The sequence below is a fragment of the Haliaeetus albicilla genome, chromosome 6 (genome assembly GCF_947461875.1).
Source record: "Haliaeetus albicilla chromosome 6, bHalAlb1.1, whole genome shotgun sequence".
Lineage (NCBI taxonomy): Eukaryota > Metazoa > Chordata > Aves > Accipitriformes > Accipitridae > Haliaeetus > Haliaeetus albicilla.
In genome coordinates this window covers 5,933,433-5,947,071 of record NC_091488.1, presented here as the reverse complement: position 1 = coordinate 5,947,071, position 13,639 = coordinate 5,933,433, and the positions used below count along the sequence as shown (strand labels likewise).

General features: G+C 37.9%; 1 protein-coding gene across 23 annotated transcripts in view; it reads left to right on the top strand.

The window, feature by feature from the left end:
- The window catches only part of DMD (dystrophin), a 1,308,223-nt gene that overhangs the window by 1,093,877 nt on the left and 200,707 nt on the right, over positions 1 to 13,639 (top strand). For 21 of the 23 annotated variants that reach the window (XM_069784897.1, XM_069784898.1, XM_069784912.1 and 18 more), the window contains 2 exons: positions 5,789 to 5,961; positions 9,813 to 9,969. In XM_069784897.1, coding sequence (XP_069640998.1) covers positions 5,789 to 5,961; positions 9,813 to 9,969 — 330 coding nt within the window. Of the gene's footprint in view, positions 1 to 5,325; positions 5,451 to 5,788; positions 5,962 to 9,812; positions 9,970 to 13,639 lie in introns of those variants that run through there. The other 2 variants (XM_069784905.1, XM_069784906.1) reach the window with 1 other exon arrangement.

Sequence of the window (13,639 nt, the reverse complement as noted above, 5' to 3'; positions counted from 1 at the left end):
AGTGCACCTTACACTGAATCTACCACTCATGTGCTTGAAATGCATTTGACTTGCTGTGCTGTAGCCATTAATTCAACATCTCCAGAACTATAATGCACACAAAACCACTCCTCTCTCTAGCAGACAGAAGAATAAGCCATGATCCTGAAAGAGGTGCATGGATCTTTGTGCCTCCAAAGGCTGCTGGAGTCTGCAGGGGCATTGAAATAAATGTCTCAAACTCTCTGAACCCTCACACAGAGTTTAATGCTTTAGGCAGAATCAGAAATTTGCAGGAGTTTAGATGTAATTAAATAAAAGCAAGTAAGATGATTAATTTGAAATCCAGTCCCTAAGCTGTGCTGGACAGAGTTGCAAAATAGCAACTCCGTTTCCTATATCTGTAGAAGCAAGCCATAAGGAGGTTACAAAAAAAACCCCAACTTTGAAGGGAGAACTTTTTTTGGTTATACCAGCTGAACTCCCCTGTTGGTAAAAATTCACAGACTCTGCCAAGCCCTAAGAGCTGCTCTATCCCCTTCAAGTCTGTAGAGCAGACACCTATTCTTTATAGATGTGCTTTGCTCAGTAGTATTGTTAGAACAAAAAAAAATACTGGTTCAGAACAAGTTTGTAAGTTCTGCCTTCTCCAGGCACCTGAAATGATGTTTAACAAATGAAAATGCAAAATAAAAGCAGAAAGAAACCCACTTTCTTGACAAGTTTTGAGATCACCACAAAAGAACGTAAAGATTAGTTTTTTACTCACAGAAGGTTATATTTTAAAAAGACGAAGGAAGGAAAGGAAGGGAAGGGGAGAGAACAGGGGAAAGGAAGGGAGAATAGGAGGAGAAAGAGGCAGGAAAGGAAAAGGAAGAAAGAAGAAGAAAGAAAAAAGAGGAAGGAGAAGGAAAAAAGATAAAAAATAGAGAAAGAAAGAGAGGAAAAGACAGGAAGGGAAAGGAAGGGAGGAAAGAAGAATGGAAAAGAAAGAAAGGAAAAGAAAGAGGAAGGGAAAGAGGGAAAGGAAAGAAGAAAAAAGAGGAAGGAAAAGAAAGAGGAGGAAAGGAAAGGAAGGGAGGAAGGGAAGAAAGGAAGACAAAAGCTAAAGGGAAAGGAAGAAAAAGGGAAGGTAGGAAAAGAGAAAAAAAGGAAAGTGGAAAAAAAGAGGATTACATCATTCATACTTTCTGTGCAGTATAAGAGGTTTGAGAAAACTTGCTACTAATTTAAGCTATTTAAAATGTTTAGCTATTTTTTTTTCTCCAGAAATTATTTACGGGAAATATAATATGCTCTGTTAACATGAATATGAAGGGGATGATCAGTTCAGCTAACTACACAGGTGGGGAGAGATTATAGAGGTGTAGGATCTTTGTTTTGTTTTGAGTAATTTTATGATAGCTTTTCTAGCTATTTCAGTATTAGCATGATAGAAACAGTACTGTAAAGTATAGTACTTCTGGGCTATGTATAGCCACACAGGTATTACTTGCTGATGTTTTGAGTACATGTATGTAATCATGCAGACTGACTTTACTTTTTTAATTACTGTCAGTAAAGATCATTTTTTTCCTCTATGTCCATTTCTTTTAAGCAGATGGTGCTGTCTTTAATTTTGTGAGCCCCCATACCTCAATTAATGCCACTTATTTCAGTAGTAACTTTGTACGGTACCTAGAAAATGTAAAATGCTTCACTGGAAATGAAAAGCACAATTCCAAGGATGGAACTGAGTTTGTAGAGGAGGATTTAAGTGCTTTAATTTCTTTAAATTATTACGTAATTAATTTTGTTTCTACCTTGTATAAAAGATAAATGTTTTGTCAGCTGTGCTACATTAATTTTCATGTCTTGGTCTGATTCACGTATAGTCCAACTAGTGTAACAAATTTCTTCTTTCTAGGACTTCATTTTACTTCCAGCCTACCAATCCCTCTCTGATGTATTGCCCAAATAATGGCAGATTTTGCCATGTGTCACGTCCTTTATATGTTATGCCTATATATTGCTATATATTGCATGTGGGATATGAATGATATTGACACCGATTAATTATTTCTGATAAAGTATCTCAAACCATATTGAATTCTTATAGGACTCTCTGTGCTCTGGGGAGGCTGACGGGACTTTCAATGCACTAGGTTTCACAGCAAAGGCTCTGCCGTGTTTTACAGGGCTCTGTGTAAAATAAAGCCAGTGGAGCCACAGGTGAATTTCTTCTACCTACCAAGAGGATTAGGGCAGTGAGGATGTGTGCTCCTATGGAGAACGCTAGCAGCAGTTCCAAGGGGAAGAACTGAGTTGGGCAAGTAGGAAATATATCCGTCCCCTAGCTTTATGGCAGTATTGGGTGTGCTGTCTTACAGCCTTAGTGCACTTCTCCCCTGAAATCAGGAGTAAAGGTTTCAAGGGCTCAGGACAAAAGTGAAACAGCCAGAGCAAATGTCTTCACCCTGTTTTGTCCAAGAAGATTGTTCCCCTCAAGACAAGTTTATTTCATCTCTTTATCATTCTTAGTTCTGTGACTTAGTTCTAGACTTATTTTATATATAGTATAATAAAGTAAATACACATTTTTAAATGTGTAGAAACCTATAATAGCTATTTAGCACGGTTTCTACAAACAATTATTATAGTACCTTTTATGATCGAACCTTATGGTTCATCTTAAAGGAAGATTTCGCTCTGAAATTCTTAGGCAAAACTGCTCTTGATGGTGTTGCAGTCCTTTCTAAGCAGTTCAGCTCACTCTAAGCAGTAATCTGTGATCAAAAAGATGTTTTTCATTTTGCTATCTGCTCTTTTTAAGGGAATCTGTTTCCACACAGCCTCAGTAATAACCACTACAGCAAAACCACAGTGTACAGTCAACCTAAGTCTGACTGTAACTCAGTAGAACTATACTAGGATTGATTTTTCATCCTCTGCAGTTCCTCCATGTGTTTGAACACATTGGAAAAGATGAAAATGCAATAAATAGTCTATATTTAGTCTATATTCCATACTTCTTGGTATGATGTGTAATGACAGCATACTTTTTCAAATATCTTAGCAGTTCATGACATTAAATAGAACTTCCTGCTTTATTCTTGTCAAGAAAAAGAATCTAGTTCATATTGATCTTTCAGTTGTATTTTTGAAACATGGAAATCATTTATTTCAGAAAACAAATAAAAAGTGTATAGATCGTTTTCTTATATGCACTCTGCTTCTCTTGGTATGTGAAGGAGTCAGAAAGAAAGGATCTGAAATACATCAACCAAAATGGAGTAAATATCTTTGTTGCTGCCTTGCTTCTTTGTCAGTGTAGGCTTCCTGCATAGCTGGAATAAACTACTTTTAGGAGTATTGGAAGAAGTGCAGTATACACAGGTAATGTGGAACAAGGAAAACCAGGTCTTGAATACTAAGCTTTTGATGAGAGTACTTCACTTTTCATGTTTGTTGCCCATTTAACTAACTGTCCAGATTTAATGTGATACTATATAGTCTCTTGAAATACAAATGATATAGCTTGATTTTATTTTCAGAAATATGTATGTGTCAGGAGAAAAGCATGGAATGTGTAGACTATGAGACACTTTTTCTAAAAACAAGAAAAACGTGGAAGTGCATTATTTTTTAAAATTCTGTTTTATAAAATGCTGTGAGTATATGTGTGGTAAAACACCAAGAGGGCGTAGAATTGACAGCTTCCTAATGCAAATAGTTTTTTGACGTACGTGTTTCATGGCACTTGTTCTTGCTGAGGAAAAGTCAGCTGTTTCCATCACCACACTAAAAACTAAGAATTTTGTGCAACAGGTAGTTCTTATGATAATTCTCTCATTCAGCAATAGATTTACCATTTTTTAAATGTGGAAGGACCTTAGAAGTATACAGACATTAAAAGTTAACTTTTTTACTGTGAACTTTATCCTTTCTTAGATATTGTTTTAGCTGTTTACATTAGGTTTGTGGTACTTAACCTAGCTCAAACAAAATCTTCAAATGCATACATGAAGAAAAAGAAAGTTGGTAATAGAGTATTCTTCAGTCAAGCAAACAAAAATAGAATATTGCAGCTGGAAGCTGAAGCTAGCAACATTCAGATTTGAAATAAAGTACAAATTTTCAAGTAAGGGCATTTGTACCTGGCATGTTATACATGGTTGTGTACCTTAAAATGCCATTTAGACAATCTAAATTGTCTATTTAACATCAATTAATAAATACAATATTTATAATACTGTTGCATTCTGCAGAACTACCTCTGATGTATTCCAAACTCATTCCTAACTACTTTACTGCTAGGATGACCATAGGTAAAGTAAAATAGTTGGATAAGAACTCTTATACTGTACCAAAGATGTTCTTGGCCCTCCTTAAAATTGCTCCAAATACAGTGCTAGTCATTGCTGTGCAAGAAATAGGTATCCAGTAATGGACGGCAAATGACATTTGGAACAGCAGTAGGTGAACAAGGACAATCTACTCATGATTCAGTACAGCTAACGTTGCACTTAAAGTATCAAATAAAACCAATTCAATTAGGAACATACCAAGTAGGCAAGTTGTGTGCTCCCCTCCTTCAAAGTCATTCTTCTAAAGAAAATTACAACAAATTTCCATTGGGGACTATCTGTGATGCTCAGTTAGCACTGGCTCTTGCTCTCAAATGCCATAAATCATCTCCCCTTTCACACTTCATCCCCAGCACTCCCATTTCAGGCAGCAAGAAACCACCACGAGAAATCTTAGTGCCCAAGCATCCCAGGAGAAATGCAGAGCTTTATTCACTAGGTCATTTATTTTGTGTCTTTGTGTGCGTCTCTGGAAGTAAAAGTACTTTTGTGTCTATGTGGCTACATACAGAGTATGTGCTCACGTATGTACGTGTTTAAACTGTTATTATTATTTTTATTTTCAATCTTTTTAAAGAGATTAAAGATTTCAAGCACTGTTCTCTGCGAACGAATCTGACCTTGTGGAGCTGCAGCATGCAAACGCCTTGGAGAAGGGCAGCCAACGTACAAAGGCTGCATTGAGTGTGTGGGCAGGCAGGAATGCTGGTACCAGGCAGCTCTCTAAAGAATGTTCTTTTGGCAGAAAGAGCCGTGCTAAAACTGAGGGGGAAAAATGAATTCAAAATGTAGAGCTGGCCTGCAGTTTATGAAGTGATAAGAAAAGTTGGCTGTTCAACAGGAGCTGCCAGTTGCATATTCTAGGTCCTTGCTATTCTCAGGCCCTCCTACAGCCATGGCCCTGACCAGTGTTTTGATATAGCACAAAGTGGCTGTTTATTGCTATTGACTGCTGAGGCCTGTGCTCCAAAATGTGTTCTGTCAACAGAATGTAAGTGAACTTGGCATTTTAAAGCTCGGCTGCTGCAGTCGCGTAGATTTCTTGGAATTGCCATGCAGCAGGACCGGTGTTGCAGTCCCCAGCTCAAACTGAAAATGTTGCACAGGAAGACGTATCATGTGAAGGTCAGATTTACCTGCGATCCTGAGGGTTTGTGGGTTTTTTGTTCCCTCATCAGCACAGTGAATATATCTTGTCCTTGCGTTGTTGCCTGTCAAAGGCTAGACTTCTAACGTTCTAAATTTTGCTCAGTATGCTCTGTATTGAAAAAAGGTCGTTATTCAGTGCAAACGGCCTTCTTGTGAAAGGGAAACATGGCCTGTGTATACAGTACGCGATATTGTCATAAAAGGAGTAATCAAAATCCGTGCTAATTCTGTGTTGCACTGAGGATTTTTCCACTCTTTCGAGAAGTGATAGTTTTGTAAGAAATCACACGTATTGTTTTCTATTGCTTCCATAGGAACTACAGGCGGAAATCGATACTCATACTGACATCTTTCACAACCTGGATGAAAATGGGCAGAAAATCCTGAGGTCCCTGGAAGGCTCTGAGGATGCAGCCCTGTTGCAGAGACGGCTGGATAACATGAACCTCAGATGGAGTGAGCTTAGGAAGAAATCTCTAAACATTAGGTAGGACCTGAACGTCAGCGAAAGCCTACAGTTGGCGTGTAAAACGGAATGCTGCGTTTTGACAGTAAAAAGGTTTAATTTTGTTTCTGATAGCACTATTTCTGTCCATTTTGAAATTATTTGGGCTATTTTGAATGTTGGCTTAACTTTGTAAGAATGATTAAGTTTTTTGGTGTGAAAGTGATAGTAGAGGATTAGGATTTGAGACATATGATGAGGTTTTGTAATTACAGAAGGAGAGATTAGCATGTTTAAACAGTAACTGTACCCCCCTCTAAATGTAGGCTTTTTCTAGAGCTGGCTATGACTTATCAATGAGTCATGAAAGAAAATGATTAAACAACCTATATTTATGATAAGCTTTATTTCTAAGGCTGCTATTTCCAGTGCAAAAGTAAGAATAGCCTTGCAAATGAGAAGACAGGTTATTTAAGATTTCAGCTGTTGTCTGGAGAGTGGACAGAATTGCCAAATAAAATCCATAGGTAGTGTCATGAGAGGAAAAACTTCTCCTTGCAAGGAAAAATATAATAAATGGTAATGTTACAAATGGTGAAGTGGAGGTACAGGCTTCAATGGGCTGAAGATGTCTTTTCAAAAGAAATTGTCCAGGAGGCTTCTCTTCAGAAATACAACTTTTACAATAGACAACAAAGCTCTGTTGCGTTCGGTCTCTGGCATTTTCTCATTTGCTCACTTGCTGTGTTTTGGAGGTAGTTCAGAGGGCAGAAAAAGGTAGAAGTGTTTTTCGAAGTAATGTATGAAATATCAGCTTTTTTTCAGCTCACACCCTGAGGGGCGTCAGTCTGTGTAATGACAAAAGCCATCTTCATAACATCAAGCGTTAAAAATAAATGAAAGATGTGAGGTTGAAAAGATACTAGTAGCCAAAGAAAGAGAGACACATTCCTCCTGTTTTTTTCTGAGGAGCAAAAGAAGGATATAACCCTTCAAGGTCTCTCTGAGATTTTTTTCTTCACACGCCTCTTACCCATGAACTGGCCCAAATGCGGAGATGTTTCAGATAAGAAAAACAGTCAGTTGGCCAAATATCAGTAATTGAATATATGGCACTTCCTGTCTTTCATTGTTTGCAGTGTAATGTATGGCTGCCATTAATCGAGTCAGAAATAGTAACCCTGGTTATATTGCAGTGACTTCTTGCGTTAAACATTCAAAGCAACAAACCACCTCTCTAAAATATTTGCTTACAATAAAAGGCTTAAGGTGTTCAACACCTTGATGATTAGGATAAGAAACAATTCTTAACTTCTAAGACATTTGGTTTAAAAGTTGCTGGCCTCATTTTTTACAACTGTTTTCCTATTATCTGCTTTGTCTGCACAAGCTTGAACACAGTTAGAAATATATGAGTCTATGCATGTAATGTACACTAGCGTGCACACACATAAATATATATTCCCAAAGCTGCAGGAAGGGCAGAACAAGATGGATTCCAGAAAAACATTCACCAAACTGGGAAGGTCAGAGCACAGCAGCAGTAACAAAACCGTTTTGACTCATCCTTTTTGCACTTTTTCCCTGTGAAGCGAGACCTGGGGAAGCAGGGAAGAAGTGAAGACCCTAGTGTTTGCCTCCAGTTGCTGCCCTTCTTTGGAGGAGGTGGAAGCTTGCGTTTTCTGAGATAAATATGGGAGACAGGAGTTAACCTGACTCAGAAACTTAGTTCCTTGACTGTGTCCCCTCCAAAAGCCCATGTGGTCCTTGCTCCGGCTGCCGCCTCCTGCAACTTCCCATACAACATCCCTGCTTCTCTCCCTCTTCACTGCTTTCAGAGGCATCCGGGGGCTTCCCCAGCCTTCACTGCCTGCAGTTTCGCCCCAGCCCACAGCTGCCCTGTGAGAGCAGAGATCAAAAGGCAGCATGGTCTATGTGTGTCCCTCCCACGTAGCCTTTAAGTTTGAAAAAGGAGAAAATTTTCCATCAGCTCACATACCAGAGCAGCTGAGCTTCTTGTCAGCCTATGGCTATTCTGTCCCTTTTCCTTTCTCTTTCCTTGCCACTCCAATTACCTGGTGTAAGAGCTTGGAAAGAAGACAGGATCCATAGAGGATTTAAAGAAATAGAACTGTCCTTACCTTCAGCAGTTCCTCATTTCCATATCCAAACTGAGTAATAAGGTCTGCAAAACACTGAGTCCGTATTTATCACATGTCTTTATAGACCATTCCATATGAGGTATGGGAGTAGAATTTTCACTGTCAAAAAATATGTGATTTTATGTGCAATTACTGGAAAAGAAGATAAATGTTATATGAACAAAGCTGGAAGTTAAACAGAAAATATATGAAATAAAAGAAAATCTGTCTTTATTTTCCAGTACATTTTATCACTTTACTGTTAAGTAATACTGCATTTGGTTTGAATTACTAAGAGGAATTCTTATGTTACCTTGAAGTGAATTAGGAATTTCTTCCCAAATAGCAATTAAAAACCAGCATATACATAAGTCTAGAAAGTCAAAATTTTAGTGTGTTTCATCTGTGGTATAAACAAAACAGAAGACTTGATCAGTCCCGTGATGTTTCAGTGTCCTGGTTTCAGCTGGGATGTAGTTAACTGTCTTCCTAGTAGCTGGTACAGTGCTGTGTTTTGAGTTCAGTATGTGAAGAATGTTGATAACACTGATGTTTGCAGTTGTTGCTCAGTAGTGTTTAGACTAGAGTCAAGGATTTTTCAGCTTCTCATGCCCAGCCAGGGCACCTGACCCAAACTGGCCAACGGTGTATTCCATACCATGGGACGTCCCATCTAGTTTAGGAACTGGGAAGGGGGGGGCAGGGATTCGCCGCTCAGGGACTGGCTGGGTGTCGGTCGGCGGGTGGTGAGCCATTGCCCTGCGCATCATTTGTACATTTCGATCCTTTTATTACTACTGTTGTCACTTTATTAGTGTTATCATTATCATTATTAGTTTCTTCTTTTCTGTTCTATTAAACTGTTCTTATCTCAACCCAGGAGTTTTACTTCTTTTCCTGATTTTCTCCCCCATCCCACTGGATGGGGGGGGAGTGAGTGAGCAGCTGCGTGGTGCTTAGTTGCTGGCTGGGGTTAAACCACAACATTCAGTCACATATTTTCTCTCCACAGAAAACAGTTGCTGAAAGTTAGTAGCTCAATACTTGATTCCAGTATTAAAAAAACATATTTAGACATACACAGATGAAATATTTAGAATATGTCTTTATGGTGGAGACCTTATTTGCACAAAGTAGTATTCTGTCTCTTAATGTTTCCAGTGATTCAATTAGTTTCATTCACACCTCTGTTCAAATGGCACAGACATTTGGGTAGTATAAGGAGATTCTATTGGCTTTAACAATTTCCTCATGACTTTTTTTGGGAAAGGAGGACATTGGTTCTCTTAAAGGTAAGCAACCACATGAATCTTGTGTGAGTTTGAACAGTTTGCATAGTGGTTTAGAGAAATGCTTGCTCTTCTCTGAGTTGAAAATTACTGTCTACATTTTAGTTAATTAATCTCCTAGTAATCCAGAGTGATGACTAAGTTACTCTCATGCTAGTCCTGCATAATATTTGTGCACATTTAGTGAGACTGACAATTCAACACAGCTATTACTCACTACTGAAGAGGAAAACTGAAAAAAAAACAACAACTAAGAGATGGGAAAAGAATTAATGTTTCAGTCCAGGAATGTGCAACCAAATTTAAAGCAGTGTTGCCAGAATCTAATTCAAAGCTACTCAATCTATGTAAAAAATTTTAAGTTAATGAAACACTAGGATCTTTCTCAGTAAATAAGCTTGTACAATTTGGTTTTTATTTTCACTGTGCCTGAATATATCTTATATTTAACACATGTTTTCAGATCCCATTTGGAAGCCAGTACAGACCAGTGGAAGCGTTTACATCTCTCTCTTCAGGAACTTTTGGCATGGCTGCAATTGAAGGAGGATGAATTAAAACAGCAAGCACCCATTGGTGGAGATCTTCCCACTGTGCAGAAACAGAACGATATTCATAGGGTATGATTTTTTTTAAACAATCTTTCTATCGTTGCTTTTTGTTTTACAGGTTAGTGCTGCATGAAACATTCTTTGTTGGAAAAAGTAAGATACCCTTTAAAATACATTTTAGAGACAATGAAAACTGAACTTCTTGCATGAGACTACTAGCTATGATTTTCAAACATACCTTAGGAAATCAGCCTGTTGGAGAAGAGAGTGTTTAGTACCAGCTGCTTGGCTTTTTTGAAAAGCAACACAGCATATTCATAGACCTATCACAGACAGCTAGTTTTCATGGCCAGAACAAATACTAACCTAGTATCATTTGAGGATTAAATAAGTAGTTCTGAAGACTTTTCTAGATCAGGCATTTAAACTTCAAGTTTACTTTTTGAAACCCTATTTTGCTATTGATTTTGGGGAATATTTGTGAAAAGAGTAGCTGATATTAGCCCTAATGCACAACTGTGTCCATCATGAAACTATTGTGATAACTGACTGTAACCGTCTATGGCTCATACTAGTTTAATCAGGGAATTCTTATGGAAAGGCAATAGCAGAGCATTGTATGGGGACTGTTCTAGACTGGGCTTTGTAGTAAAAAGGAACCTAAATCCAACGCTTGTACAGGAAGTTGTTTTTTTAAAAAACCACCAAATGTACAACCCCCCAAATGGCAGAATACTGCTGAATAATTCTTCATAAAAAGATTCACACAGGGTTTTTTTGGTAATGGTATGCTTTAAGTATGTTTCCTGTGTTGAATCAAGTTTACACCTCTCTGATGCTAACCTACAGTCTGCTTTCAGGTAAACAGCTTTTAATTTGCTATGCCATTGCAGTCTATTCAGGTCTGAACGTGAAATCACAGTTCTAGTACCTTAGTGGTGCTTTTTTAGTGGTGCCATGAGGAAACCCATTAGGTAACTAGTGTCCTGCTAAAATAAAGCTGAAGAATTTCCGAATGAAGCAGTACATGGGGAGAAACTGTTGTTCTGAGAAGGAATAGGGAACCATGTGAAAGGTAACTGGGATAGCACACCCAACTTCAGCAACTCCTATTCTATCACATATGAACTCTGTAAAATCCTGGCTAGCCCTTGTGATAAGACTTTTGTCTCTTTTGTGTTAGTTTCTGATGAAAACTTTAATCTGGGAAGCTCCGATTACTAACAGATGTCCATAACAGAAACCAGATCTCAACCCACTAGGACAGATCCTGATTCAGCAGGGAGTTGGGAATACAGTGTCAGGTTTGGGGTTTTTTTTACAGAGAACAGTGTAAGATCAAGGGCAAAGAACCTTACTGATATAAAGATATTGTCCTCTCATGATTAAAAGGTAAATGTTTGTACTGATTGGAATGAAATAAAAGTATTTATACTGTGACATTTCTCCACTATACACTATTCCATTTCTTGGAATTTACTTGGATGTAGTATTCTAGCTCTCCTCTCATTCATCTACATGTGTCTTTAGTTAAAATAATGACATTATGGGAGGCATTTTCCTCCTGTTTGGTGACCAAGTATACTACAGTGTGACATCTGAAAAGTTATATTTCGAAAAAATGTATTTTCTATTGAATAATTTAAATGGTCAGTCAGACAACTTGATACCATGAGAAGAGAATATTCCAAAGCCATTGATCATCCTCTCAAAGCATTGTGCTGCATATATGGAACTTTCAGTTTGTGAAATTTGCCACAAAAGGTATTGTTTCTGAAGTTCCTAAATCTCTGATTTTATTGCTTAATGGAGAAATGTAAAATGGTACTATAAAATTAATTTGGACCTGGAATACCTGTGTTTTCTCCATCATCAGGTAGCTGTATTATAAATATTGCTCTAATAGATTGTCCTACCTCATGCTGAAGGACACATTTGAGAACAAGTAGTGAGAAGATCAAGTTCAGAAAGAAAACATGACATATCTTGCTGCTTTAAGTTATTGGGAACCCTGAGTTTGTGAAAAGTCTGGAAATATCATATACAAGCAGGCTTGGCTTTTGGCATAGGCAAACAGGCGTTTGTCTACAGTAGCAGACTGATAGGAGGTAGTGGCAATATGGTTTCTCAAGGGCCTATCTTTACCTAATGGCTGAGAAAGCTAAAGAGAAACATGAAAAAAAAACAGCCCACATCTTGCTGTCAGTGCACAATGCTTTTCTAAGGTAATGTAACGCTTTGCTGCAGGGGGCAGCTTGGTCTCTTTTCCCAGGTCTTCCTTCGGGAGAGGTGACGTGTAGCGTGTGTCTTTCTCACAAAACTTTGCCTGGGACTTCAAGCATTATCACAGAAACGGTGAGGCCAAAATATTCATGACTTTATGGAGCACCACTATCCCTTTTCACCTTTCCCTCTGTGAAAGTTAAGATGTATGAAATGCCTGAGGTCTGTTCTAGCCAGCTGTCTGTAGCAACTTCCATAAAGTAGTTTTAAAGCCCACCCAGAACATCAGGATGAAAGAAACAATATAGATGTTGCCTTAACTCAGAATGACATTAACTCAAAACCGTTATCCAAAGGCAACTCTTGAGCCAAAGCAAGACTTAGAGAAGGATTTGAGTAGAATTGTTACAACAAAACTTTTGTCATCTGAATATTCGAGTATTTCATAACATTACTTTTCCTCCTAGATCGAGGAAATAATTTTTTCATCTAGAGAAATTACTTCTCATGAAATTTTAATATTGTATATTGTTCTATAAGCTATTCAAAAGTTGCCCAGAATTCATCATAAAAGTGGCAAGACTTCAGTGATGGACTGTGACCTCTCTGTCACTTATCAATTAACTGAAGTGTTTAAAAATTATAGGGATGAAAAGTGTTGCATAAAAGTAAAGTACCATGAATAGGTGCAAAGTGACTTTACAAAATAGATCTCCTTCTCACTTCTCCTTTTTGATTATCTTCTCTGCCACATGCAGATACATACAGACACAAATCTTTGGTCATCCTGTCTAGTATCAAAGCTAGAACATTTTAGTTCCTGTTAGAAATATGGCTTCTTTCCTTTTCCCATTCTGTAGCACTTCTGTAGCTTAATGTGAGGCCTTTCTGGTTATAGGTATTCTGATTCCCTGTGGAAAAAAAGAACAAAACGTAATCCTTGAAATTAGGTTACCTTGTCTGCTCTTCAAAGATCTCTTACAGAGAAGGAGGGAAAAACAATCAGTGCAGAACATTGTCGACTTCAAGTTGTCTTTGACAAAATCAATGTTTGCAGCTTGGAGTTTTTCTACTGTATTTCTTTTTCCCTGGACACTGTGGACTTTCTGTTACTCTAAAAAGTTTCTTTTAGAGAAGCAGACATATAAAAAGGCTGTATCCAAATGAAAAGCTTAGCTCATTTCTGAGCAGAAGAAAAATGCTTTTAAAAAGGCTTGCACCACGAATGTAGAAGTATCTAGCTTAAAACTGGAGCACAGTACTGGAAAGCTGCTTTTTTCAAGAGTTTTGGGCCCCTGCTTAAGAACAAAACTTAGCTCTCAGAGTGTTGGCTGTGAAAGTAAAGAGTAGTTGAATTTTGGTCTTAAGAAAAAGAGTTTGCTGATGGTTCATTTTGTTCTCCTGAATGTCAGTTCTGGAAATCAGTCTTCAGTGAACAAGCTAAGTCTCTACCTGATCTGACCAATGTTTAAATGACCCAAACTTCCAGCTTTGGTCTTCCTATATCAGTACAATC